This window comes from Equus asinus, chromosome 5, assembly GCF_041296235.1.
Source record: "Equus asinus isolate D_3611 breed Donkey chromosome 5, EquAss-T2T_v2, whole genome shotgun sequence".
NCBI classification, from domain to species: Eukaryota; Metazoa; Chordata; class Mammalia; order Perissodactyla; family Equidae; genus Equus; species Equus asinus.
In genome coordinates this window covers 101553657-101579370 of record NC_091794.1, presented here as the reverse complement: position 1 = coordinate 101579370, position 25714 = coordinate 101553657, and the positions used below count along the sequence as shown (strand labels likewise).

Below are 25714 nucleotides of genomic sequence, written 5' to 3'. Positions count from 1 at the left end.
GGCTCACTTCCCAGAGCCTTTCTTCCCTCTTCCGTGAAATGGGGAAAGAGAGCCCTGCCTCGCAGGGTCTGGTGAGGACAAAGTAGGGGTGCGGCAGGGAGAGCTGCAATCAAGCAGGCAGAGCTCCAGCCGTCTCTCCCACCTTAGCTCGGACCTCGTGGCGGGGCCTGCAGGACTGTGGGTGGCCATCAGAGGCATCTGTGGGCCAGGCCCTAGGAGAGGGCTGGGTCTGCAGCCCCACCAAGGTCAGGGCAAGGCAGCCTCTGACCCCCAGGCAGGGCCGAAGCTCAGCAGGCTGGTGAAGGCCATTTCTGAGTATGGTGACATCACCCTTCTTCTTCCAGGGTGTTGGCTGGGCGGGGCCACTCTATATGGTTGCACAGGTTGTTTACTGCACAAGACTGAGGTAGCTATGGGTCTAGAGGCCTGGAGCTCCGGTCCCAAAATCTATGATCCCTCTTTAAATCTTTAGACAAACCCAGAATACAAAAGTCTCCAAGTTAACAAAGCAGCCAGCCATAGCCACATTCAGAAACCCTTCCCAGAGCCCCCTGGCTCCCACTGACCCCAAGACCTCTTGTTTGCCACAGAAAACCTGGCGCTGGGGCCCTGAGGGCTATGGGGCTGTCCTGCTGGTGAACTGTGACCGGGATAGTCTCAGGTCCCAGGGGCTGGACCTCGCCGACAGGCAGCTGACATCGCTGGACGGTGAGTGATGGAAGGGTGTGTGGGGTTGTCTAGGGTGCTGGCGGGGGGCGGTAAAAATGTTGGGGGGGGTGGGGGGAGCCTGTTGACGAGGTGGACGGAGGATTGTTTCAAGGCTGCCACTCTCTCTAGACCTGCAGGACATGTCCCCAATGGTGCTGAGCTGTGACGGCCCTGACAAGCTCTTCAACAGCCACAAGCTGGTCCTGAACGTGCCATTTTCTGATTCCAAAAGACTGCGGGTCTTCTGTGCGAGGGGTGAGTGGCCTGGTGGGGCCTCTTCCCTTCCTGCTCCATCCTCTGCTTCCCAAACTCTTTCTTTCTTCTCTTATCCATGTCTCTCCTTTCTTTCCGTCATCTCTTCGTAACTGTCACTACAGCTGGCAACGGGCCACTCCGTCAGTACACAGCACGTCACCCGAGAAGGAGGCTCGAAAACGAGTCCCAATTTACAGAGGGGAAACTGGGGCTCAGATGCATGAATTCATTGTCTCAAGGTCACAAAACCCACTGGGGGGCGGAGCAGGCATTCAAGCCCAGGTTTCTCGAGTGCCAACCCCCTTGTCTTTCCACTGCCCACCTCGCCCCCCACTCTCTGGCCTGTCTTCGTGGAATGAGCTCTTGACGCGGGCTGAGCGCCGTCCAAGCTGGGTGAGGCGGGTGCTGGAACTAGCAGCGCTGAGGTCCAGGGCTGCTCTCAGAAGCCGGCTGCTCCGCCAGAGAATCAATCAAAGTCTGCGACTTGAGAAAATATACCCGTCCTTAACCCCCAGGTGCCCTTTCTCATTTTCATAAACAGCGAGAGGCTCTCCTTCGTCTTTCTTCTTCCTCCTCACCTCCCTCTGTTCAAACTCACCCAGAACTTGTCATTCTGGCTAAATGAGCCTGGCAGGAGCCGGAATGTTCCTTCCCGGGCACCAGAGGTTTGCAGAAGTTTGGGCAGAGGCCCAGCTCACACTTTCTGTGACGCCAGAACACAAGCAAAGTCTCAGTGAGTGAACTGAAGACCGTCCCTGCTGTGACTGTGCCTGTGCTGGGCTGCCATTTCCCAGACAACCGTCAGGGACGGGAGAAGAGGGCCGGGCAGAGTTGCTACGAGCCAGGCGGTTTTTAAAATAAATTGGGGTGAGAGCCAGCCCTCACGGCCCCGCGATTAAAGTTCGAGGTGCTCTGCTTCAGCCGCCTGGGGTTTGGCTCCCGGTCGTGGAACCGTACCACCCGTCTGTCGGTAGCCGTGCTATGGTGGCGGCTCACACAGAAGAGCTAGAAGGACCTACAGCTATGTGCTGGGTCTTTGGGGAGGAAAAGAAAGAAAGATTGGCAACAGATGTTAGCTCAGGGCGAATCTTTCCCAGCAAAAAAAAAAAAAACGTTATAAATAACTAAAATAAATGGGAGTGAAATTCACATAATATAAAATCAGCCATTTTAAAGTGAACAATTCAGGGGCATTGAGAATATTCTCAATGGTGTGCAACTATCACCTGTATCTAGTTCCAAGACATTTTCATCCTCCCACAAATATGACCCGTACATGTTGTCAGTTACTCCTGTTTCCCCCACTCCCAGCCCCAAGCAACTGCTAATCTGCTTTCTGACTCCATGGATTGACCTATTTCGGACATTTCACATAAATGCAATCATACTATACGTGGCCTTTGGTATCTGGCTTCTTTCTCTTCGCATAATGTTTTCAAGGTTCATCCATGTTGTAGCACGTATCAAAACTTTATTGCTTTTTATGGATGAATAATATTCCATTATATGGATATACTACATTTTGTTTATCCTTCATCTGTTCATGGATATTTGGGTTGTTTTTACCTTTTTGCCAGCTGCTTTTATCACCTGACCTGGTCTAAAGTTTACACTGACCTCATAAGGAATGTATGTTAGCCCATTTTACAGATGAGGAACTGAGGCTCAGAGAGGTTGAGTCATTGAGCCAAGGTCACACAGCTTGCACGTGGCAGAGCTGGAGAGGAGCTCACGTGGATCTGACACAAAGGTGGCTCTGCCCCTGGATTCCTGGCCTCGGGTTTCCTGTCCTCCTGTCCTCACAGCCCCACGCCCTTGTCTGAGCGCTGGGCCCTGACTCCGGTTCCCCCTAGGTGGGAATTCCCTCTCAGACTACAAGCAAGTGCTGGGGCCCCAGCGTTTGTCCTACGAGGTCAGGCGGCAGCCGGGGGAGCGGAAGGTCAGCTTCTACGTGGAGGGGCTCACCTTCCCCGACGCAGACTTCTTGGGGCTGGTCTCCCTCAGCGTCAGCCTGGTGGACACGGGGGTATGTAAAGTGTTGGGGGCTGGGATGAAGGCGGAGGGTTTGGGGGACTAGTCTGGAGGCTCCCGGGCTGGGCAGGCTTGGGGGGGCATCTTGAGGCCTGATGGGGCTCCCTGCAGGGCCCACTGAGTCCTCATTTTCCCCCCAGACCCTGCCGGAGGTGCCCCTCTTCACAGACACCGTGGCCTTCCGCATGGCCCCCTGGATCATGACCCCTAACACCCAGCCGCCCCTGGAGCTGTACGTGTGCAGGTGAGGCCTCCCCGCTCCCGAAGCTCTCCCGCCACCTCTGGACTCGGAGAGACAGGAGGAGGATGCTGTGTCTGGGGCTGGCCCTCACTCAGACGAGATGGATTCATCGAGGCCTCCCACCAGCACAAACTGGGTACAGGACAGCGGCAGGCTGCTTGGGCCTGTCAGCCCCACCTGCCCCGAGCAGCTAAGGCCCTAGCTGAGGTCACAGCTCCAGGGCCATGGCCCCTGCGCACCCTGATTGAGTCTGGGCGTGCGGCCAGGCTCTGTGCAGACTGCTGGCGGCTGCAGGAGGCCAGCCCCGCCCTGAGTGGACATGCTCCTGGGCGTGCAGAGCATGTGGGACCCAGCCTCCAGGAGCCGCTGGGTCCCAGCCCAGCCCAGGTCCCTGGCCTGTCTGTCATCTCTCAGAATCCTTGTCAGGCCCCTTGATGGCCGAGTGAGCCTTGACTGACAAGGCCACTCCAGGCCCCTGGATCAGAGGTCAGACCACGGTTGACTTAGAACATGAGCCCAAGCCTGGGAAGGGTGGCCAGACAGGTTCACTCTGCTCCCCTGGGTGCAGGTGCCTGCAGGTGTTCAGAAGGGACTTCTTCCTTCCCATTTGTTCACTACTCCCCACCCCCCCCGACCCTGACTCCTCTGCTTAGGCCAGATGTGTGGGACAGGAGGACATGGGGCGACCTGCCCCCTCGCTACCGCCTTAACCAGTGAGGTTCAGTCCACAGGCCCCCTCCTCCCAGGCTGCCTGGGCTGGCCCCTCACCTGGGATCTACCCCGTGATGTGATCTGGGGACATTATCCGTCTCTGTCATTAGCCAGTGGGCCTCTCTAGGGCAGGGACTCTGTTTGAACCCCTGGACTCAGGGGCCACATAGGGCCCAGCACAGACTGGCTCAAGGCCGCCCCAGCCATGCGCCTGCCACCCGGCCCTGAGGCCAAGGCCACAGTCAGAGGCCATTGTTAAGCTCCTTCTCCCTGTGTTTTGCAGTGTGAGAGACTCTCATGGCTCAAATGAGAAATTTCTGGAAGACATGTCTGACCTGGGGCTGAAAGCCAACTGCAGGCTGATCATCTGCCCTTGGATTGAAAATCGAAATGACCGCTGGATCCAGGTGGGTGCAGAAGCAGACCCTGGGAGAGCGGGGGCAGCCGGGAGGGCTGTGTCGCGGGCCTTCAGCCTGGCTTTGGGGAAGGGGGCCTGGGTCTCCCGAGAGCTGCCAGGCCAGCCTGGGTGCCAGGGCTCAGGGTGGGGGGCATGCAGCTCAGGGGAGCGCTTCCCCGCTGCCTGCATCACCCCAGTCCTGCTTCCCTCCAGATGCTCTGGTCCCAGAGTCCTCTCCCGGCTGGGGTCCCAGGAGGCCTCACCTCCCCCTCCCCCTTGCCCGCTGCCCCCCGTCCCTCCCAGGTCTTGGGGAGGGTCTGCTGCCCCAGGTCGGGAGGGCGTCCCCCGATCTGAAAACCACACGCAGAGGAGGTCACTGTGGTCTTTCCTCCCCCATCCCAGGACGAGATGGAGTTCGGCTATATCGAGGCCCCTCACAAATCCTTCCCAGTGGTCTTTGACTCCCCCCGAAACAGAGGCCTGAAGGATTTCCCCTATAAGAGGATCCTGGTATGTGGCAAGGGGCAGAGTAGGGGACCCTCGGGTGGCTCCTCCCAGAGGGCCCCCCAGTGAGTCTTGCCTGCTGGTCTTGGTCCTTTAGGGGGGCAAAAGGACAGAGGCAGTGGGACCCAGCAAACTGGGGAGTCAGTGGGAGGTGTGGCAGAATATGTAAATGACATGCAAATTGCATGCAAAGTGCCCCCCCCCCCCCCCCCCCCTTCTAGGAAGGGCAGGCTGGCAAAGTCTCCCCGGGGCCCTTCTCCCCCAGCGGGGACTCAACAGAAGGGTCAGTCTTGGGGAGACCAAACTGCCTTTTGGGGGGAACGCACTCTTCCTGAGCCCTCATGGCTCTCGCTTTTATGAGCTGGGGCCTCTCTTCAGGTAATGAATGTTGTCTGAACACCTACTGTGTGCCAGGCACGACACTGCCTCCTGTGCACAGGAGGGCAGCAAGAGCAGCTCCAGCGACTGTGTGCTGACCTCCAGGCACGCCCCCGTGACGTTCCACGGTTACTCAGTTAATCCACGTGGCCCTTTATGGATAAGTGCTAATGCTATTCCTTCTTCACTGAGGCTCAGAGAGGTTAAGTAACTTGCCCAAGGTCATGCAGCTAGTTATTGGTGGCACCAAGATGCAAAACCAGAGGGGCTGCCTCCACAGCCCCCGTGCTCAACCACCAGGCAAAACCGCCTTTCGAGGTGGGCCTGGGTCCAGAAGCCCACCGCCCCTGCCTGCTTATGGGCCCCCACTCTCCTACCGCCCAGACAACGCCAGTGTCCGGGTAAGAGGCTGTGATGGGGAAGTCCTGGAACGTGTGGGTGCCTGAGCAGGGGCATTCGCCCCAGCCTGGAGCGGTCAGGAAGGAGTCCCAGCAGAGCTGACAATGAGCCCTGCTGGACGGGTCTGCATCAGCCAGGTCCTGACCCCGAGCCCTGGGCTCGCCCCGGCTGCACCACTTTTCAGATTTCCGCTCTCATCGTCATCATGTCCTCCCTTCCGATTTTTTTTTAATTGATATGATTGACATATAACACATTAGTTTCAAGGGTATAACATAATGATTGGATATAGGTACATACTGTGAAATGACCACCACCCTAAGTCTAGTTAACATCCATCACTGCACGTGGTTACTACTTTTTTCTCTTGTAATGAGAACCTTTAAGACCTCTCTCTCAGCGACTTTCAAACACACAATACGGCATTAACTGTGGTCGCCATGCTGTACATCATGTCCCCTGGACTTACTTATCTCGTAACCAGAAGTTTATATTTTTGTCCACCTTTTCGCTGGCCCCCCACCCCCTACCCCTGGCAACCACCCATCTGTTCTCTGTGTCTACGAATTTGGTTTTTAAAAAAATTTATACTCCACATTTAAGTGATATTTCTCTTCCTCTGACTTATTTCACTTAGCAGCTTCGCCAGCACCCCACAGGTTTTAAGGTGCTATATTTTTCTTACCTCTCACTTCAAAATGTTGTCTAATTTCCACTTGGAGTTTTTCTGCAACCTGTGGGTTCTTTAGACGTGTGTTGCCTGAGTTCCCAACATCTGGGGATTTTCTAGTCGTCGTTCTGTTACTGGCATGGACTTTAATTGGACAGTGCTCAGAGAACAGGGAGATTTGGGAAAGCGGATAAAGCGTGTTTTTCAGGAAGCAGGGGTTCCCTGGCCTCGACCCCCTGCCCCCAAAGCTGTCCCCGCCCGTCCTAACTGACCCCTCCTTCGGGGGGCTCTTGCTGGTCCTCCTCCAGGGTCCCGACTTTGGATATATAACCCGGGAGATCCTGCTGGCTGGCGCCTCCGGCCTTGACTCCTTCGGCAACCTGGACGTCAGCCCGCCGGTGACAGTGGGCAGCAAGGAGTACCCCCTGGGCCGGGTCCTCATCGGCAGCAGCTTCCCCAAGTGAGAGGCCAGGGCGGAGGGTGGCAGAGGACACGGGACCAACCGCAGTGTCCACCTTCCGACTAGCTCACCACAAACACAGTTCTCCAGTCTGACAAGTGGCCTTAGCTTCCTCGACGGAAGCCTAGAATCAGAGACTCAGAGCCCTAGAATCTGAGCTTCGAAAGGCCGCAGAATATTAGGAGAAAACCCACAAGTAGTGGCCCATGGTCCCTTGCCCACCTAGTATTTTATGAGCTTCATAGTCACCAGCATTTTATATATATGTGTGTGCATATACATATAGAGAGATAGATATGTACACATATCTCCGGAGGTCTCATGTAAAAAGCCAGATTTCTTGTTCTTTGAAAAATCGGAAGAGCTGGGGAGGGGTATGCCACCTGGTGAAGAGGTAGGAGCTGGACCTTTGACCTCTCCGCAGATCGCTGCTGTCCTAGCAACAGTCTGAAAGGGCCCAGAGGTCACCACGTGGCTGCCGGTGAGCCAGTGGCTGGCCAGGATACCGGGTGACAGAGGTGACTCAGTGGGCCCCACCCTGGACAGCTGTCACTGGGCAGGAAACCAGGTATTTAGGGGCAAGTGTGCAGACAGGTGACAGCACCTGCTAAACCCGGCTGGATGGGCCCCCACCCCGCCTCCAGGCAACGGAAGAATGGGGTGTGCAGCCCGGGGATGCTGGCAGGCCCCCGGCTTCCCGCGAGGAGATGATGTCTGCCACTGGCTGCCTTCTCATTTGTGCGGGGTTGGCATGGAGCCCAGGTGTGCCCCAGTTTGTCCCCCACTCCCTGGCTGACTACCTGGTCTTAGGCCCAGAGCAGCCAGGCAGCCCTGGGAAGGCCACCCAGCCTCAAGTGGTGACCCTGGCGTCCTCAGGGCTCTGGGTCAGGTGAGGTGAGGTGAGGTTTCCTGGCACCAGCCCCAGGTGCACAGCCGGGTGCCCAGGGCTGAGGTTGGCCAGGGCCAGAGGAGAGCGCTCACCTTGCTGGTGACTCATGTCCAGACACTGCTCTGGGGCTGGATTCTGCCTGCAGCCCTGGAGGGCAGAAGGACCTTGGGGCCTCTGGATAGTTATTCTATGGGGAGGGACCCCGGAGCCCAGGCTTCGAATCAGACGGACGTGGGTTCGAATCCTGGCTCCGCCACTTACCAGCCATGTGATTTTGGGTCCATCACTTTATCAGGGCTTACCACAGTGCCTGGCACATCCTTTACAAATGTTTATTGCATGCCTACTAAGTGCCAGACGCTGTTGAAGGCACCAGGGATGTGTCAGTGGACAAAACAGATACATTGTTACCTGAACAAATTATTTTATACTCCATGCCTCAGTCTTCTTGTCTGTAAAATGGGCCCATGAAGAATCCCCATCTTGGCTGTGTAATCACCAGTACTGGGGATGAAGAACCCATGTTAGCCACCTTCTGAGCGCTTGGGTGTGGGTCGCTGGTCCCCCACGCTGAGTCTGCTTTGAAGCAGGTTGGAACTCACTGGACAAAAGTTATTGATCACCCACTATGCGCCACGAACAGAACGCTTCCCCCGGGTTACCTCCTTTATTCTCACCACGGCCCTGTGGGGTTGGGACTATTATCATCCCTTTCAACAGATAAGGAAGCTGAGGCTCAAAAAAGCGAAGTGAATGCACCTATTCATGCTTTCATTTAGCGATTCAGTAAAGATTTACTGAGACTTCCCGTACGCCAGGACTGGAGCCCAGTGCTGGCGATAAAAGATACGTTCTGGAAGCTCCCAGATTCAGAGCAAGGACCCGGGATGGGAAGGAGTGGGGTCGCCAGTGCAGCTGTGCCCCACTCCATTGGCCCTTGTGTTGAAACAGGAGCAAGGCCCTTGGTGGACAGACGGAGTCCTGAGGCTCAGAGAGGGGCGGCTGCTGCTTAGACCTCACAGCTAGTTAGTGGTATCGTCAGAATCCAGGTCTCCTCCCTGGGCCCCAAACTCAAATTTAACACCAGGCACTGTCCTGTGTTCCTGTCTTGGCTTCTGATCTCAGCAGTGAACAAAACAGACAACCTACATACATTCTAGCAGGGAGAAACAGACAATAAGCAAACAGTAAATAAGTAAGTAATATAGCATTTTAGATAAAGGAAGCTTCAGTGAGAAGCTTACATTTCAACAAAGCCCTAAAGGAAATGAGGGGGTTAAAGATGTGGTTTTGGGGGAGGAAAATGTGCAAAGGAGTGGAAACAGCCAGTGCAAAGGTCCTGAGGCAGGAGTGTGCTGGAGACATTAGACAAATAGCATGGAGGCTGGTGTGGCTGGAGCACAGTGAGCACGGAGGGGCGTCGGAGGGGCGTCGGGGAGGACGACATCAGAGAGCTTGGCAGAGCAGAGTTGACCTAGGTCAACTCATGACCTGGACCTATTCTTTGTAGGTATATCATAGAGTTCTCATGGGGATTAAACACGATACTTAGTGTGGGGAGCCTCAGGCAGGCACACAGTAGGTGCTCAACAAATGCCACATCCATTCTCTTCTGTCTTGGGTTCTCCACGCTCCGCTTCCCACATTTAAAATGATCTTTGAGCAATTCTGCCTCCTGGTGGCGACGCTGATTTGACTGAGAGACCAGGCCTGCTGCCACCAGGGCTGGAGTCGCCTGGTCCACGCCCCGCCTCCAGGTGGACAGACTCCGCCCCTTCTCGGCCTCACACGTTTCCGATTCCTGCCACTTTCTGTTCACGAACAGTTTCTCAAGTCCAGCTCTTCTCCACCATCTCACCATTTTTAAAGTCTTTAAAAATTGCCAGCACTACATTCAAACAACAGAAATACAAGAAAAATATTTTCCATGATCCCATCCCCAAAATCGAATCAGTGTTGTCATGTGTCACCACTTGCTGAGTCTCCCTTCTAGTCCTCGTCTGTGACATATTTGAGTCATACAGACCACAGACATTACACAGCTCTTCAAAAGCATCACTAACCTTCATGAAAATCTTTGGAGCGTCTATTCTGCCAGAGGTGCTGGAGACACAGCAGTGAGCTCACGTTCTAGAGGGATGCAAGGCAATCAGCAAGATATCAAATATGCCAGAGAGAACCAAATGCTGTAGAGACAAATAAAGCTGGGAGGAGGATTGTTGCCATTTTCAGAGGCCTGATACAGAAAGAAGGTGACATTTGAGTCAAACCTGGCAAAGCGAGAGAGTGAACCATGGGGTAGGGAGAGTAGGCAACAATTCCTGGTAGAGAAGAGCAGTGCAAAGGCCCTGGGGCAGGAATGTGCCTGGTATGTTCAAGGGACAGCGAGGAGGCTCCAGTTCCCTTGGGCAAGTGGAATGCTCTCCTCTTGGGGGAGGGGCAGGCGAGAACTTCCTGGCCTTGGGGAGGATGCTTTGGGGTGGGGGAGGGACGAACTCTCCGGGATGATGGTCGAGATGGACAGTGAGTTCCTGGAAGCACCTGGGGGCTGGGGACGGGAAATGGGGACAAAAGAGGACCCATTCAGAAGGTTGTCATGAGGCCTGGAGAGGGGGTGGCATGCTCAGGAAGGGCCTGCGGGGAACAGCACACAGTAAGCTTGAGGTGACAGCCCGCTCTCTCCCTCCTGCCAGGTCCGGTGGGAGGCGAATGGCCAAGGTGGTGCGGGACTTCCTGCAGGCCCAGCAGGTGCAGGCGCCCGTGGAGCTCTACTCCGACTGGCTCTCCGTGGGCCACGTGGACGAGTTTCTGAGCTTTGTGCCCACCTCCGACCAGAAAGTACGTCCCCTCTCCTCCTGCCTGAGCCACCTCTGCCCCTCCCCGACCTGATGGGATGGGACAAGGCAAAGCCACCTGGAACCAGTTCACCACCTGTGTCCATCCACAGTGAGCTTGGAGTCAGGGCACCCTTAGGGACAGGCGGTGTGAATTGGGGGGCCTTCCTGGAGGAGGTCAGAGTTCAGGTTAGGAAGACTCTCATTTGTTTACAACTCATACACTCGTTCTCACGCTTACTGGATGTTTGCACTGATCCAAACCCCTGGCCCCAGACCCGAGCATGACCCTGGTAATAACTGGTAACGTCGACTGAGCACCTATTGTGTGTACACTTTTAATTCATCTAATCCTCCAACAACCCCATAAGGTGGGTACTGTTATCCTTGCCCCCATTTTACAGATGAGGAAACTGAGGCTCAGAAGGGCGATTAACTCACCCAGGGTCAAGTAGCCTGCAGGTGATAGGGGAAGCTTCACACCCAGACAGCGGGCTCTGGACCAGCCTGTTGACCACACGGCTTGACCCCCTGACAGTGGTGGCCGGGGAGGGCTGGGCCCCCAGGGAGCAAGCTGCCTGGGAGGGGAGGCCGAGTTCCCGGTGGACGACGTGGGCAAGGAACTCCAGGCAGGGGGAACAGCACGGACAAGGCCTGGAGGTGTGAACCAGCTCCCAGGACCGGGGGAATTACAGCCTGCTGTTTGTGGCTGGTGGGTGGGACTGAGGGAAAGAGGGGGGTCCCATGCACCCTCTGGCCTCCAGACTCAGGCCTCTCCTGAGTTTGGAGTCTCTTGCCTCCAGGGGAACCTGCCCACTGAGCCATTCTCCCCACTCTGTGCCAGGGCTTCCGGCTGCTCCTGGCGAGCCCCAGCGCTTGCCTCAAACTGTTCCAAGAGAAGAAAGAGCAGGGCTACGGGGAGGCGGCCCAGTTTGATGGTGAGTGCCAATGACCCGGTCACCGGTCACCCCTTGGGGACACTGCCGCCTCGTTGCCTGCCCCGGGCACTGTCGATGCCTCTCACGGCAGGCCCTTTGTCTGCGGGTCTCTCAGCTCAGAGTCCGACATCACTAATTTTCCCGACATGTTCCATGCGAGCAAAGGAGTACAGCTCTCCCCTTGTTGGGCCAGGGATCGGAGCCGGGAGCCAAGAGCATTGCCCCAGGCACAGGCAGGGTGAGCCCCTGTGCACAGTGGGCGGTTCCTGGCCCCATCCCAGGAAAGGAGGGGAACAGGAAGCCATGAGCACTCCGGCATGGCATGCCCCTCTGTGCCAGCCCTTTCCTGTCCCCGGCTTTGGCTCTCCCGCCCCCTGCCCTCTTCACAGAGGAGGAAGCAGGCCCAGAGAGGAGAAGTGGTGGCCCAGGGCTGTGCAGCAGGGCGTGGCAGGGCCAGGGGCTCAAGAGCGAGGGTGAGAAGCCAGGCTTGGCGGTCAGGGCCCCTCTGTGGACCCTCCTCCGGGAATTGAGAGACCCTCCAAGGGCCTGGTGGCCCCCTGAGCACCTCCCCCCTCCCCAGCCACAGGCCTGAGTGCTCCCACCTGAGGAGTGGAGCATTGGCAGGCAGGTGGCATAGCCTTTGGCCCGGATAGGCCTGGGTTCAAATCCTGTCTTGTCTCTTGCTGGCTGTGAGGTCAGGGGTGTGTTCTGAACCTCTCAGCGCCCGGGTTTCCTCTTCTCTGACTTGGGGGTGATAGTTAACCCCACCTAGCATTATTTTAAAGGTTAATAATAAATTCAGTAGAAAGCCCACAGCATGGCGGCCGTTCAGTAATAGCTTTACTGTGATTATTAGGCCCTGGGCCCAGGAGTCCCTTCCCAAGGAGTCAGCAATCCACTACCTGGATTTACTTGCAGCCAGAGTCTGGTCCCATCCCCTCTGGCTTTCCCCACCCCAGCTTTGGAAGCTGGCACTGAGGTGGGAGGGAAATCCTGGCCAGGATTATGCGGCCCCAGGTGGCCCCGGCAGAACTCCCTGAGGCCCCTGTACTGTCGTCTTCCTCCTGCAGGGTTAGAGCACCAGGTGAAGAGAAGCATTAATGAGATGCTGGCAGACAGACGCCTCCAGAAGGACAGTCTCCACATCCAGGTGAGGGGCGGGACTGCTGCCTGCTCTCAGGGGTCCCCCACCCTCCAGAGGGAAGCAGCTCCAGGAGTTGCTGGGGTGGAGGTGAGGGGTTCAGCCCTGGGCCTCTGACCTGTGGGTGGGTGGGGCCTCCGGCTGTGGGAACCCAGAGTCTGATGGAAGAGACACAGCCCTGCCAGTCTGATAAGGGAGGTCCTGTCCTGCTCTGGGTAAAGGACTGGTTTCCGTGCAAGCAAAACTGAGTTCTCACTTGAAAAGTCTGATGAGATAAAAGAGGTGCGGTGGATGAACAGGACCTGTGGGGGTGAGGGCTGGGGCGGGTGGGAGTCAAGGAGGCCTGGGAGGTAGAAGGGGGTCTCAGGACCGGGCAGGCTGATGTGCGGTGCAGGGCCTGGCGCAGAGTCCGTGCTCGGTGCACAGGAGGCTCTTGGCTGAGCCCCAGCGGCGCTGGCACCTTCTCCTAAGGTGCCAAGATGGGCAGGAGCAAAGCCATGCTGTGGCTGGGACAGTGTGGTGTAGTCACAAGGACATCTAGAACCAGAAACCGCTTGGGTCCAAACCCCAGCTCCACCACTTCCTAGCTCTGTGCCTTTGGGCACCTCACTTGAGCCTCAGTTTCCCCATCTGGGCGTAGCAATGGCACAAAGCTTTTGTGAGCACCGAAGGAGCTAAAGGGGGCCGTGTGCAGGGCCGGGCACAGAGCAGGCGCTCAGCGAGTGTAAGATCCTGCCTGGATCCCTGGCTGCCTCTCCTCCCCCCCAGAAATGCATTGACTGGAACCGGGAGGTGCTGAAGCGGGAGCTGGGCCTGACGGAGCGGGACATCATCGACATCCCCCAGCTCTTCTCCCTGAAGGACTCCTACGCAGAAGCCTTCTTCCCCGACATGGTGAGCGCTGTCCCTGGGGACTGGCAGGGTCCTGGTGGGGGGAGAGCTGGGTGTCCAGAGGAGAAGCACTCCCTGTCCGAGGGCAGACAGGCCCAGAGGCGGGCGGGGGGCGGGGGGGGGGGGGGCGCCGACCTTGAGGTGTGTGTTTGTTTGCTTTTTGCACAGATTTAGGACATCTCCAGCAGTGGTTCTCCACTGGGGCGACCTTGCCCCCAGGGCATTTTGGATTGCCACAACAAGGGGGGAGCTGCTGGCATCCAGTGGGTAGAGGCCAGGGATGCTGCTAGACATCCTGCAGGGCACAGGACAGCCCCCACGACTAAGGGTTTCTTTTTTTTCCAAATGGAAAAAGGAAGCGTGGTTTGGTTCTAAATGTTTCGGGCTTCCGTTTCTGGGCCTCAGTGGCGCGCTCTGCTCCCCAGCGGGGCTCCTGAGTCGGGCAGGTGGGGCAGGTGGCAGCTGTCTCCCTGGCTGTCATTAACTCAGGCACCTGACAGGCAGCTGAGCAGAGTGTGATCTCACGGCTGGGCCCTGGGAGGGGCCTGAGCGATGCTATGGGTCCTGGTCATGGTGCCCATGAACCCCTTGGGAAAGGAAGCCAGTCTCCAGCAATCGCATGGCTAGTGGCCACTGTGTCGGACAGTGGAGCTCTGAGGGGTGACCTGGCTCTGGTTCTGGCTGAGGGTGGGGGAAGGCCTGGGCCTGAGCCCATGACCTTGGTCAGCCGTCCTGGGGCTGTGGCCTTGGCCCGAAGCCTCCTCCTCAACACACACACCTCTGTGGGAGTCTCCCAGCTTCGGCCCAGGCCCTGCTAGAGGACCCCGGTATGACCTAACTGGAAGGGCCATTAGGGAACTCTCAGTTAACCCCCTTGTTTGTCAGATAGGGAAACGGAGGCCCTCAGAGGCCAGGGGCTGACTTGCCTGAGGCCCCCCAGCGGGTGAGTGGGCCGGCCTCCAGTCTCCTGAGTCCTTATGCAGGAGGAAGCAGACCTGGGCTGGCGACAGTCCTGAATCCAGCTTCTGGCTCCTCTCGCTGCCCTTTGACCCTCTGCACGCCCTTTTGCTGCCCTCGCAGGTTCTGGCCCATCAGTGGGTGACTAGGGAGCTCAGGGCTGAGGCCGTGGGACTGACCTCTGGGAGCCTCCAGCTTCACGTTGGCCCCAGCTGGGATGGCCCTGCAGGGCAGCCTTGAGGGCATGGAGTGTGTGAGGACAGAGAGTCGAGGGCAGCCCACGTCACACTGAGATGACCAGCACCACCCTCCAGGCAGCGGGTCTGGGCGCCCAGGGCAGCTCCTCTTGCCGTCAGTCTGGGGCTGGGGTTTCCCCTAAGAAACCTCCACCCCCTGCATGGGGGATGTCCCTTGCCCAGCATTAGGCCCCCAGCCAGGGAAGCAGAGGTGCCACCAGACAAACCCAGGTGCCCCCCAAAGGGCTCCCAGCCCCAACTCCTCAGCCACAGTGCTACACTCTGGCAGAGAATAAAGAGCATGGGTTCTGGCATGAATCGGACCCAGATCAAATTTTAGTCTCCCCCTCCTCTGGCTGTGTGGCCTTCATCATGTTTCTTAACCCATCCAAGCCCAGGCCTCAGAGGGAGGCTGTGAGGTTTAGCGATGATATATCTGGCACGTAGAAAATGCTCAATAAATGGTAACGATTATCAGGTCTTCCAGGGACAGTTGAGCAAGCTGTATACTGCACAAGTGCACCACACCTCCGAGGACATTCACACGGTGGACCTTGTGGATGGGTATACTTGTACACATTTCTGGCAGGTGATGGTAGAATCTCACTCTAATGAAATTGTTATCATGTGACAATTTCCTAATAGATGGAAGAGTGTTGGAGGAAGGGGTGAGTTTAATTCGTATAAACTTACCACGTATGTTGCTCACTGGCAACCCTACCTGGCACTCATCCTCACTTCCAATCATGGATCTATTTCTTCTCTGCTTCCGTAGAACCTCCTTCTTGAGTGAGCCCAGCCCCGGCAGCCCAGGGATGCTAGCAAGGATGGGACAGGCCCTGGGGATGGGTCCACCGGAGCCCGAACCCAGAAGGGGTCTCCATCTATGGAACATCCCCAGCCAACTGGGCTCCCCTTGCCCTCTCTCTGCAGGTCAACATGGTGGTCTTGGGCCAGCACCTGGGCATCCCCAAGCCCTTCGGGCCCGTCATCCACGGCCGCTGCTGCCTGGAGGAGAAGGTGCGGTCCCTGCTGGAGCCGCTGGGCCTCCACTGCACCTTCATCGACGACTACTTATCCTACCACAAGCTTCTCGGGGAGGTCCACTGCGGCACCAACGTGCGCCGGCAGCCCTTTGCCTTCAAGTGGTGGAACACGGTGCCCTGAGCTTGCTCCCCACCCACCCTCCTCTCTGCCCACCTGCCAGGGAGCCCCACCCAGGGCAGGGCGAGGAACCTCCACTTGGCCTCCATCCTCTTGGAGGGGCCTCGGGCACTGCTTCCCAAGTGCCTGCAGACCCACTGGCCACCGTGGGCGCCGGGAGACTGGGATGGACACCGCACAGCCTCACCCCCGGAGCGAGGCCTCGCCTGCCCAGCCCGAGAAGGACCGCCCTCATTCTTTCCTCTCCTCTCCCCGTCCACAACGCCCAGAGGTTCTGGAAAAGACCCACATGGCCGGCGTGGCCTTGGCAGGTGCCCCGCTTTAAATGGCTCTTCCTCCGTTCTGACACCCCACGTCTGCACCAGGAACGGGGCCCAGAGAGCCTGGACTCTGGCGTGAGGGCCCTGGGTCTAGGCCACCAGTGGCTCTTATAAGACCAGAAAGGGGGACATGAGGCACGTCTTTCTCCACCAGCCACCTCCTCCTGCGGGGGTGGGGGTGGGGGGGGCCCAGGCTGTGACCTCCTAGCAGCCCTCTGCCGTATTGACATAGGCAAATAGGACAGGAAAACCCAGCGTCTGGGGGCCTGTTTTAAAAAGAAAAGGCAACAAAACCCCATTTAATACGAGACTCTGTCCTCAGAAGGTGCTTGTTACCTGTTTGGGAAGCCTTTAATTACGAGCGCTGGCTGCTTCCAGCTTCAAAACACTGAGAGGCCGAAACGCAGCCTGAGGAGCGCAGACAGAGGTCCCGGCAGAGGAGAGGAGGCCAGGATGGCCCAGGAGGCCGAGGCAGGATGATAAAACCTGGGGCCTGGCTGCTGCGTCCTCGGCTCCCGGGCTCTGGATTTGGGACTCCGAAATTGAAGGGGGCTGGCTGTTCCAGGGTGTTCCTGTCCCAGGGGGCGGGGGCCATTAGGTTATCTCTGAAGGTGGGGCTTAATTTCCTTTAATAGTCTTTAATTAGTCCCCTTCACCCTGCAGGCAGTGGGAGGGGAGGGCTCCCTGGTCCGAGACCCTGCGGGTAGCTTGGGCTCCACCCATGAGTAAACCCCGTGGCAGGCCTGTCCCCTCCCACAGAAGGGAAGAGGAAGCCTCCACAGGGGTTAATAGCCGGCCGGTGAGGTCACCCAGACGGAGCACAGGCAGGCGCCTGGCCAGTGCGGGGTGAGCATGGGCACGTGAGAGCAGCCTGCCCCTGCCCCATGGCCTGCGGGCTGTCTCAGGGCTCGGAGCCGCTGGGCCTCTGCCCTCTGGGTTTTCAGGGGCCCCTGGTGAGACCCAGCTGAGCCAGCTGCTCTTAGACTCTTAGCCACAAACACTCACCAAACCAAGGCTCACCTGGAAACCCAACACCAAAACTGATGAAACCGGAACGGCTCCGGTTGAAGGCGCGGGGGCCGCGTCCCTGGATCCTCCCGTTCCAGAAGGCTCTGTGGAACCCCACTCACAAGCCCCTGGTCCAGCCTGTGCACTTTCTGCTCATCCAAGGGTGTGCAGCCAGGGTGGGCGGGACCCCCCAGGGAAAGGGCTGGGGGAGGTGCGGGGGGAGGAGCTGAGAGAGCGGAAGGGTGGGGACCCAGCCGTCCAGAGTGGCACTGAGGCGGGGAAGCCCAGGAATTGCTGCTGAGGCTGTTAGGGAGCCCTGATGTCCCCCGTGAGAATGTTACAGGTGACTGGTCACCTCCTCTCTGATTAATAAAAACGTTGATGTGCCTTTCTTCAAGGGCAGCCTCCTTAGCTTCTGTGGGTTGGGCTGTGGGCAGGAGGGGTGGGAAGTGATGGGCGCAGGCCCTGCTTCCAGTTCCACCCCCAATCCCACCAGCTCCTTGGCTCAACCTCTGCTGGCCATGGGCAGCCCCTACCTGGCTGGGAGAGCCTCCAGGCCGGGCAGCAGGCCAATTCAGCAGGACAGTTGGCACTTGCTCGTTGCCCTGAAGCTGACTGCCCTGCTGAGATGGGTATCGGGAGGGGCGGGTCCTCCTCTGCATCTCTTCTCCTTCCCTGGACTATCTCCTCCATCTCTCAGGGCAGAGGCAGGCTGGGTCCTGTCGGTGGAGGTGGGAGGTTCCCGGCAGGGCTGGTGCCCAGGGCCACAGGCCATGACGGTTCTCTTTCATTCCTGCCTCTAAAGCTGCTAAGTTCCCCAGCCCCCGTGGTCTGACTTCAGGGGCCCAAGAATATCGCCACTCTCATCCTGCACTTGCCGCTGCCTCCTGTTGCACCCTTTGACACCCACCAGCTCACTCTTTTACTTTATTTGTTGTGGACTAAGAGGCAAAAAGTTGCTGCCCATCAGTCATTGACACTTTAGTCTGAATGAACCACACACCTGTTTCTAAAAGCTGGTATTAACTGGGGAGAAGTGAAGGTATGGATCTCCTTCCAAAAGGAGATATGAGCTCTGAGTGGGAGGCTGGTCCTGTCCCCAGCACAGTGGGCCAGAACCCAGGGGGAAACCCCCGCTTTTTTTTTTTTTGAGGAAGATTAGCCCTGAGCTAACATCCATGCCCATCTTCCTCTACTTTATATGTGTGATGCCTGCCACAGCATGGCTTGATAAGTGGTGCGTAGGTCCGCGCCCAGGATCAGAACTGGCGAGCCCCCAGCTGCTGAAGCGGAATGCGTGAACTTCTCCACTACGCCACCAGGCCAGCCCCAAGCCCAGCTCTTTTTGCATCTATTTCCCACCTGTGCTCACAGCTGTGCAGGCTAGGGAGATGGTCTGGGGCTCCCTCCTGAACTCTAACTCCTACCCAGAGCTGAGTCAGCCACCAAGCCATTTTATAGCCAAAAAGTAGAGCTGTCACTGGGCCCAGCAGCCCCGCCGATCCCCCTGAGAAGAACCTCCTCTCCAGAAACTGGGGTGGAGGAGCGCAGTCTCAGAGTCCTGCTGAGACCCCTGAACGGCAGGTGCACCAGCTGGCGACTCTGAGGAGTGGGTCCTGGTCTCCCTGCCTCAGCTTGTCAGCACGGCCAGGGTGAAGGCAGGAAACCTCTGTTCAGCACCTCTGAGCCTCGCCGGGCAGGGCGTGTCCCCACCATTATCTCTGCCGAGGCTGGTGATTCGGCACATTCTCTACAGATGAGGAAACCAAGGCTCCAAGAGAGGGGACGTAAGCCCCCAAGGCCACAGAGCCGGTGGTGCGTGGTGGAGCGTGGGTCTGAGCCCGACACTCCTTCCCCAGAGCCCTCACTCCTGCTGTTCCAGCTCCCGAATGCTCCCTCTGGCCTCAGTTTCCCCACCTGACAAGTGAGCCTTTCTACTCTGACATTCTAAGCTCCCTCGGCCGGAGAGGGTCCTCACCTCCATCACTTCTCCCTTCCAGAGGCTTCTAACGCTAACAACAGCGGTAATAAAATAACGCCACGCTCTGTACTAGAGCTCGGCCCACGTTGTCCCATTGAAGCCTCACAGCAACCATTTTTCAGATGTGAAAAGCGAGGCACAGAGCAACTAAGTGCCCATGGTCACCCAGCCAGGATGCGGCTGAGGCAGGGCTGAAACCCAGTCCTGCCTCTAAAATCTACGCTCTTGAGAAAAAGGCTGGTGTTTCTCAAAGTGCATCAAAACATTTGGGGGTGCTTGTAAAAGATCCAGATGCCAGGCAGCTCCCCTGACCCGCTGGATCAGACTGGAGGGTAGGCCTGGGGATCTGCACGTCCACCGGCTCCCCCAGCAGCATAGAGAAGCTCCCCACTAAACCATAACGTCTCTGAAGACGCAGAAAAGGGGGCGAAGAGGATGAGTGTGGGAAGTGAGGAAGGGGCCCAGATCAGTACCCCACATCTCTGCACCACCCCTCCAAGTCCGCGGTGCCCGGGCCAGCTGCCTGTGGGGACCTGCTCCCCTTAGAGCGAGAAATTCACTCCCTTGCCTAGGAACCTCGGGAGCAGAGGGTTCATATGCAAATGTGGGGTTCCTTCCAGCCAATCCTGAGCTCCTGGTTCCAGGAAGGGGCTGGACTCCCAGGACTGGAGCCAATGAGCTAGCATCCCCGGCTGGAGGGGCGGGGCCGGAGTCTTTTAAACCGCGTGCCTAGGGGCCTGTGGGGAAGTGTCCGCTTTGGTGGCCCCAGCGCAGTCCGAGGCCAGCATGTCGCTGCAGAGGATCGTGCGTGTGTCCCTGGAGCATCCCACGAGCGCTGTGTGCGTGGCTGGCGTGGAGACCCTCGTGGACATTTATGGGTAAGAGCCAGGGGCCCGGGGGTTTGCAGGCCCGTGGTGCTGACCCCCCTCTCGCCCTCCCCGCCAGCTGTGCAGGGTTTCCAGAGGGCTCCAGCCAGGCTTGGCTGCCCTTTCCGGAACCTTGGCCTTGGAAGAGCCGCCAATCACGGAAACTTGGGTCCTCGCCTTTCTCAGGCGGTTTCTTGAGGACCCCAGCCAGGGGACTTGAAGTGTGGGGGGCTGGAGAGGGTAGACGGATTTGCAGTGGCTGAGCTCCCGCCAGGGGCTTGGAGGGGCTGGTGCCATGGGAAGTTGGGCACTTTTCTCTGTCCAGAGGATCCTGCAGGCTGGGCTGAGGGTCTGGCGGGGCACATCAGAATAGGAAGAGATATACCTACCCACCCCCCCTTCACCCCAGCCCATGAGCTCTGAAAATGGAGCATCAATCATTTTTTTAAAAATCACTTATGCTTACTTAGCACTTACTAGGAGCCAGACACTGTTCTGAGAGCTTGACAAGCCTCCTGATTTAACACTTGAACTTTTACTCTCAAATTGAACTTTCACAACAACCCTATGAGCTAAGTTTATGATTGGCTTCACCTCGTTTGGCAAATGAGGAAACCAAGACACAGAGAGGGCAAGCCACTTGCTCAAGTTGCACAGTTACTAAGCGGCAAAGCCAGGGTTTAAACCCATCCGTGGTCAAGAGTCTTATGCTTTTAGCTGCCTGACACCTTGAGGAGGATCTGCTTTCCTGCAACCACTCAACACCCATGAATGATGCCCCTACTGTGTGCCATGGCCCTGTCCTTAAGGCTCACGGCTGGAGGTGAGGCCCACCTTCTCTCTCTCCCTGGAAGAAAAGAAGGAGCCATTTGGGCAGGGTTTCAGGAGCTGGGCTCTGGGACCCACCAGGGGGCTGGCTGCTCTGGCCTTTTGAGGCGTCTCCAGGTGTCCCAGCTCCGAGGCTTTGCTGGGGACACAGCAAACCAGGGAACTGAGAGAGAGGAAGGCAGAACCATGTCACTGTTCCCATCTCGCAGGCCAGGTTCCTCAACCTCGGCACTACTGACATGGTAATTCCTTGTCGCGAGGGCTGTCCCCTGCACTGTGAGAGGCTGAACAGGGTCCCTGGTTTCTACTCACTAGATGCCAATAGCACGCCCCCGACTTGTGACAACCGACAATGTCTCCAGACTTTGCCAAATGTGCCCTGGAGGGCAAAAATCACTCCCAGCTGAGAACCAGTGTCCCAGACTAAACCTTTAAAAGTTGGAGTGAGCTTAGTCAGAAGCAGAGATGGCGTTGATGCGAGGGCATTAGATGAGAGGGGGTGAGGAGCTGGTCATGGGAGGGAACCAAGTCTGGAGCAGACCAGCCCAGCTAGGTCCCAGGAGCTAAAGCCTGGTCGCTGGTGGGTGGGCAGTGAGGCGTGGGAAGGGGATTCGGTGGCTCCTGAAGGAGGGGGTAGCCACGAGGCTGTGCCAGGAGGAGTGATGAGTGAGGAGGGGTACCCAGGCCGCCTGGCGCCACCGCCTTCTCCAGCGCTGTGTGCCCGCGGGGTGACTCACCTGCCCTGGCTGCCTCATGGCCGTTGGGCAGATGTGTCTCCAAGCTGACCTGCCCTGGGAAGGCCGGGGCTGCCTCCTGCCCCACAGAGCTTCCCTGGGGGGTGAAGGACAGACTGGGACCCTGAGAGGCAAAAGCAGCAGCATCCTGGGGTGATGTGAGGGGATGGGCCACGTTGGGGGTCGCAGAGGAGGCTGTGGTGGGGACAGCCAGTGGGTGGGGGGTGGAGCCTCTGCGCCTTCCAACAAGGGGTTCTTGGCCTCCAATGACCAGACCACCTCGGGGGTGGGGAGAGCGCCTAGTTCATCCCTTCACACATTCCTCAAGTCTCTTTGGGGTCTGGTGTATGCCAGGCATGGGGACACAAAGGTGAACATGCAGGCATGGCCCCGACCCTCTGAGACCCCTGTCGTGCAGTCCTAGCGGAGGCTGGACCACCTCCTGGCAGAAGGGCTGCGGGAATCGCTCCTGTCTCGCGAGAGGAGCTGGGCTGGGTGAGCTCTAAGGTCTCTTCCGGCTGGGAGATGCTGTAATTTAGCAATCCTGGGTGCCCGGACTGTGGGCCAGCAAGGGAAAGGGCAGTGGGTGTGGTGGCTCAGTCCCGGCTCTGCGGCTTAGCAGAGGTCTGATCTTGGGCAAGTCGTTTGACCTCTCTGAGTCTCGGTTTCTTCATCTGTAGAATGGAGATAGTAATAATAACAATGTCAGCAATGGCACTTAGAGCCTGCTCCCTACCAGTCACTGCCCTAAGCACTTCACAGGTGTTAACGAGTTCTCACAACCATTCTATGAGGCGGGTACGATCATCACCCCCACTTTATAGATAAGGAAACTGAGGCACAGAGAGGTTAAGTAACTCGCCCCATGTCACACAGCTGGTGAGGAGTGGCAGAACCAGGATGCAACCCAGTTTGGCCTTCACGTCAAAGGGCTGTTGGGAGGACTGAAATATCATGCGTGTAGAGCGTGTGGGCGGTGCCTGGCATGTGATGGACATTCATTAGTGGTAACTGGTACCATTCTGATCATTGTCACCATCATTTTAAGGCTCTGTCCTTGTCCTGTGGACAGCCTCAAGCGCCCCAAACCTGCCATACGTAAGACATCTGGGGAACAACCTCTGAACCATACTGGGAGTAGGAAGGGATGAGAAAGAGAAATTAGGGTAGGCTGAGCAGGCAGGGCAGGCTTCCTGGATGAAGGGCACCAACAGAGCCTTGAAGGATGAGCACAGGCAAGCCCGTTGGGCCTCTCTATCTGTGGCAGTGGATTAAAGCCTGGCTGCCTGCCTTGTGCTAAGTTAGAGATGGCCCAGAACTGGCAGGGGCCTTGCCTTCCTAAGCAGGGGTTCTCATGAGCAAAGGGAAGGAAGGGGAACTCTCGGTGCGCTGAGCCCCTGGGATCTCGCGACTTGTCACTGCAGCCGAGGGAGGTGTCATAGTCTCCACTTTACAGATGCGAGAACCGAGGCTCAGAGGGTGTAGCCTGACGAGTCCTGCCCCACGAGGCACAGCTGGGGCTTGAACCCAGATCCCACCTGGTTCCTAAGCCTGCGGGGCTTCCTCCATTCCGCATTGCTTTCTCCATGTTCAAACACCCGCGTCAACTTCAGCAGAGTCTCAGAGCGGGCGGAAGGCTGGTTTGGTTCGTCCTGGGCAGACTCAGAGCCTCAGGATGGCCTCTGGTGGGGGCCCACCCCAAGGGGTGCGGTCACGGCCAGAGGATAAGAATGGTAAATGGATGGAACCCTGCCGACCGGGCGTCCCCATAGCACGTGGAAATACTGGGGGGCTGTCAGGCTGTGGCTCCTCCCGTGGCTGAGGGGGCCCTCGAAGCCAGTCATCTTTGGGATTTCTCACAAGATGGGCTTGGCGAGCAGTACCCCGGCTGGTGAGTGGATGCATCTGTGGGGGCTCAAACAACAACACTAAGTCTTACCCACCCCCTCACCTTCCAGACAGGGAAACCGAGGGCCAGGGTCACACAGCCAGTTAGGGACAGAGCTAAAACTGGAAACCAGCTCTTCTAATTCAAGCAAATGATCCATGACTATGGGTAAAAGGGAAACTGAGTCACAGAGGTGCTGAGACTCATCTGGATTGGGGGTCCTGGTGGGGCTTGTGGAGCACTTGTGCTGGCACTAAGGGCCCCCACATTCAGGAGACCCCAGAAGCGTCAGGCTCTGATCTGTTCACAGAAGGCGGCTGAATCTTCCTGGTCTTCCTGATGGCAGCTCAGATGCCTCCGAGAGGGGGCAACCTGATCCTGGGGTGCACGCCTCCCCACTGCGGACTGATCCCCAGTCGCAGCACTTGCAAAGGACAGAAGGCAGGGCGTCTCACAGTTAGGTGCATTGGGCAGGTCTTGAGGGGGTGGCTGCCACCCAGCTTCCCTCAGTGGGGGCCCCTCCTTCTGTTAGCAGATGCCCTTTAAGGGCCCGTGCCTGGTGACGAGTCATCCGCCCCCTCTTTTCTCCGGTTCAGGGGTCCTCGATCCTGGGTGCACCTCTGAATCACCTGGGGCCCTTTGGCTCCATTGTTGTAGTTTATTCAGCATCCATCGGGGATGAACGTGCAGCCAGGGCTGGGAACCACTGCCCTCGTTGGAAGGGCGGGCAGCTCCCGCCACCTCATGCTCAGCAGAGCGCATCTAGTAGAGTGAAAAGGCCCGGGGCACCTGGGGCCAGGGACCCTAAGTTTTGGTCCCAGCTCTGTCGCCATTTGCTGTGTCATCCTGAGCAACTTCCTCTTCCTTCCTGGGCCTGTTTCCCCGTGGGTACCCTGAAGAGGTGGGCATAGAACATGGGTTTCAAGCTCTGCTCGTGGCGGCCTCTGAGCCCCCTCCCTGGGCTCACCAGGCGGCTGCCCTTCTGTCTCCAACGGCCTCTGTTTGATGTCAGAGCTCTGCTCTGCCCTGCCCTGCAGAGAGCTGGGCCCCGGAGCCTGAGGCGTCTTCAGCTCTCCATGACCGTCCTGGCTTTGGAGAAAGGGTTTGCGTGGCCGCCGTTTTCCAGGGGCGGGAAGAACGCGGGATCAAGGAGGCGCAGTGGTTTCCTGACCCTGGTGCTGTTGGTGAGGTCAGCGGTGGAGTCGGGATCTGGGAGCCCCGCTGAGTGGGGAGGGGCAGCTGGAACTGCCACCAGAGCCCGAGCTGTGTGTCTGGGCCTCGGTCTCCTCTGCCCCCGGGCCAGCTCAGTGGGGACCTTGGCGGTCGTCTTGTCGGCCTTTCTGTTTTCATCCACAGGGACCCTTCCCACCCGTTCTCGGCTCTGAAGTGTTCAGTTCTGTTCTCCCAGAGGCTGAGTCCCTGAGCCCATGAAGGGAGAGCACGGGTTTGGGTTTGCAAAGGAGTGGGGACAGAGCTGGCTGTGAGTCCTGGCTCCTCTGTCACTCACCGGCTGTGTGACTTTGGGCAAGTCGCCTGTCATCTCTGAGCCTCAGTTTCCTCATCTGTAAAGTGGGGATAATAGTGCCCACACCAAGTGGCTAAGGGAGCTACCTTCACCACCGCTGTCACCATTGCCCTCCCCACCACTGAGCACAGAGAAGACCTGACTTGTCCTGGTTCCTAGAGAGAGTGGGCTTGCACTGAGTCCCCCCTGACACTCCCTAGGGGCGACCACAGTCCAGCATCTCGGAGACAGTCCACCCTTTGCAGTGGCTCTCAGACTTCCCTGGGCTTCAGTGTGGTTGAAAATGCAGGTTCCAGGCCCCCGCCTGGGGCACTTCTGGTCCTGGAATCTGCGTTTTCAACAGGTGGGCCTGGGGCTGGCCCCTGTGAGGGCGACCGGCTGTCCTGGTTTGCCCAGACCTTCCAGGTTTTAGCCCAGAAATCCTGCACCCCAGGTGACGTCTCAGTCCTTGGGAAACCAGAACTGTTGGTCACCCTGCCATGTTTTACCACCATTCGCCACCTCCTGGACTGGCTGTGCCGCTGGAGCGGTTGGCTGGGGATGGTCTCGGACTGTCCCGCATGTGAACAGCCTCAGCTGGGGAGAGCCCAAGGCCCCAAACCATGTGTGCCCCCTGCCAGGGCTGGGCTGGGGTGTCTAGAGCAGCAGGCTGGCAGGCGGAGGTGGCCTGGCCTGGAGGAATAACTTCACCCAGGTGGGCTGCGGGCCTCTTCCTCTGTCCTCCAGGAGATGGGAAACCCAGATCCTCCCGTACCTGATG

General features: G+C 57.9%; 2 protein-coding genes across 2 annotated transcripts in view; both read left to right on the top strand.

The window, feature by feature from the left end:
• PADI1 (peptidyl arginine deiminase 1) overlaps positions 1-17529 on the top strand; it is a 34168-nt gene extending 16639 nt beyond the window's left edge. The window contains exons 5-16 of the mRNA XM_014836180.3: positions 591-708; positions 838-963; positions 2817-2989; positions 3135-3238; positions 4230-4353; positions 4746-4853; positions 6603-6754; positions 10337-10481; positions 11322-11415; positions 12486-12565; positions 13325-13450; positions 15574-17529. Of these exons, the coding sequence (XP_014691666.2) occupies positions 591-708; positions 838-963; positions 2817-2989; positions 3135-3238; positions 4230-4353; positions 4746-4853; positions 6603-6754; positions 10337-10481; positions 11322-11415; positions 12486-12565; positions 13325-13450; positions 15574-15807 (1584 nt within the window). The 3' untranslated portion in view covers positions 15808-17529. The remainder of the gene's footprint in view (positions 1-590; positions 709-837; positions 964-2816; positions 2990-3134; positions 3239-4229; positions 4354-4745; positions 4854-6602; positions 6755-10336; positions 10482-11321; positions 11416-12485; positions 12566-13324; positions 13451-15573) is intronic.
• Positions 17530-19825: 2296 nt separating this feature from the next.
• Positions 19826-25714, top strand: part of PADI3 (peptidyl arginine deiminase 3) — a 31736-nt gene continuing 25847 nt past the window's right edge. Inside the window, exon 1 of the mRNA XM_014836179.3 lies at positions 19826-19991. Coding sequence (XP_014691665.3) covers positions 19900-19991 — 92 coding nt within the window. The 5' untranslated portion in view covers positions 19826-19899. The remainder of the gene's footprint in view (positions 19992-25714) is intronic.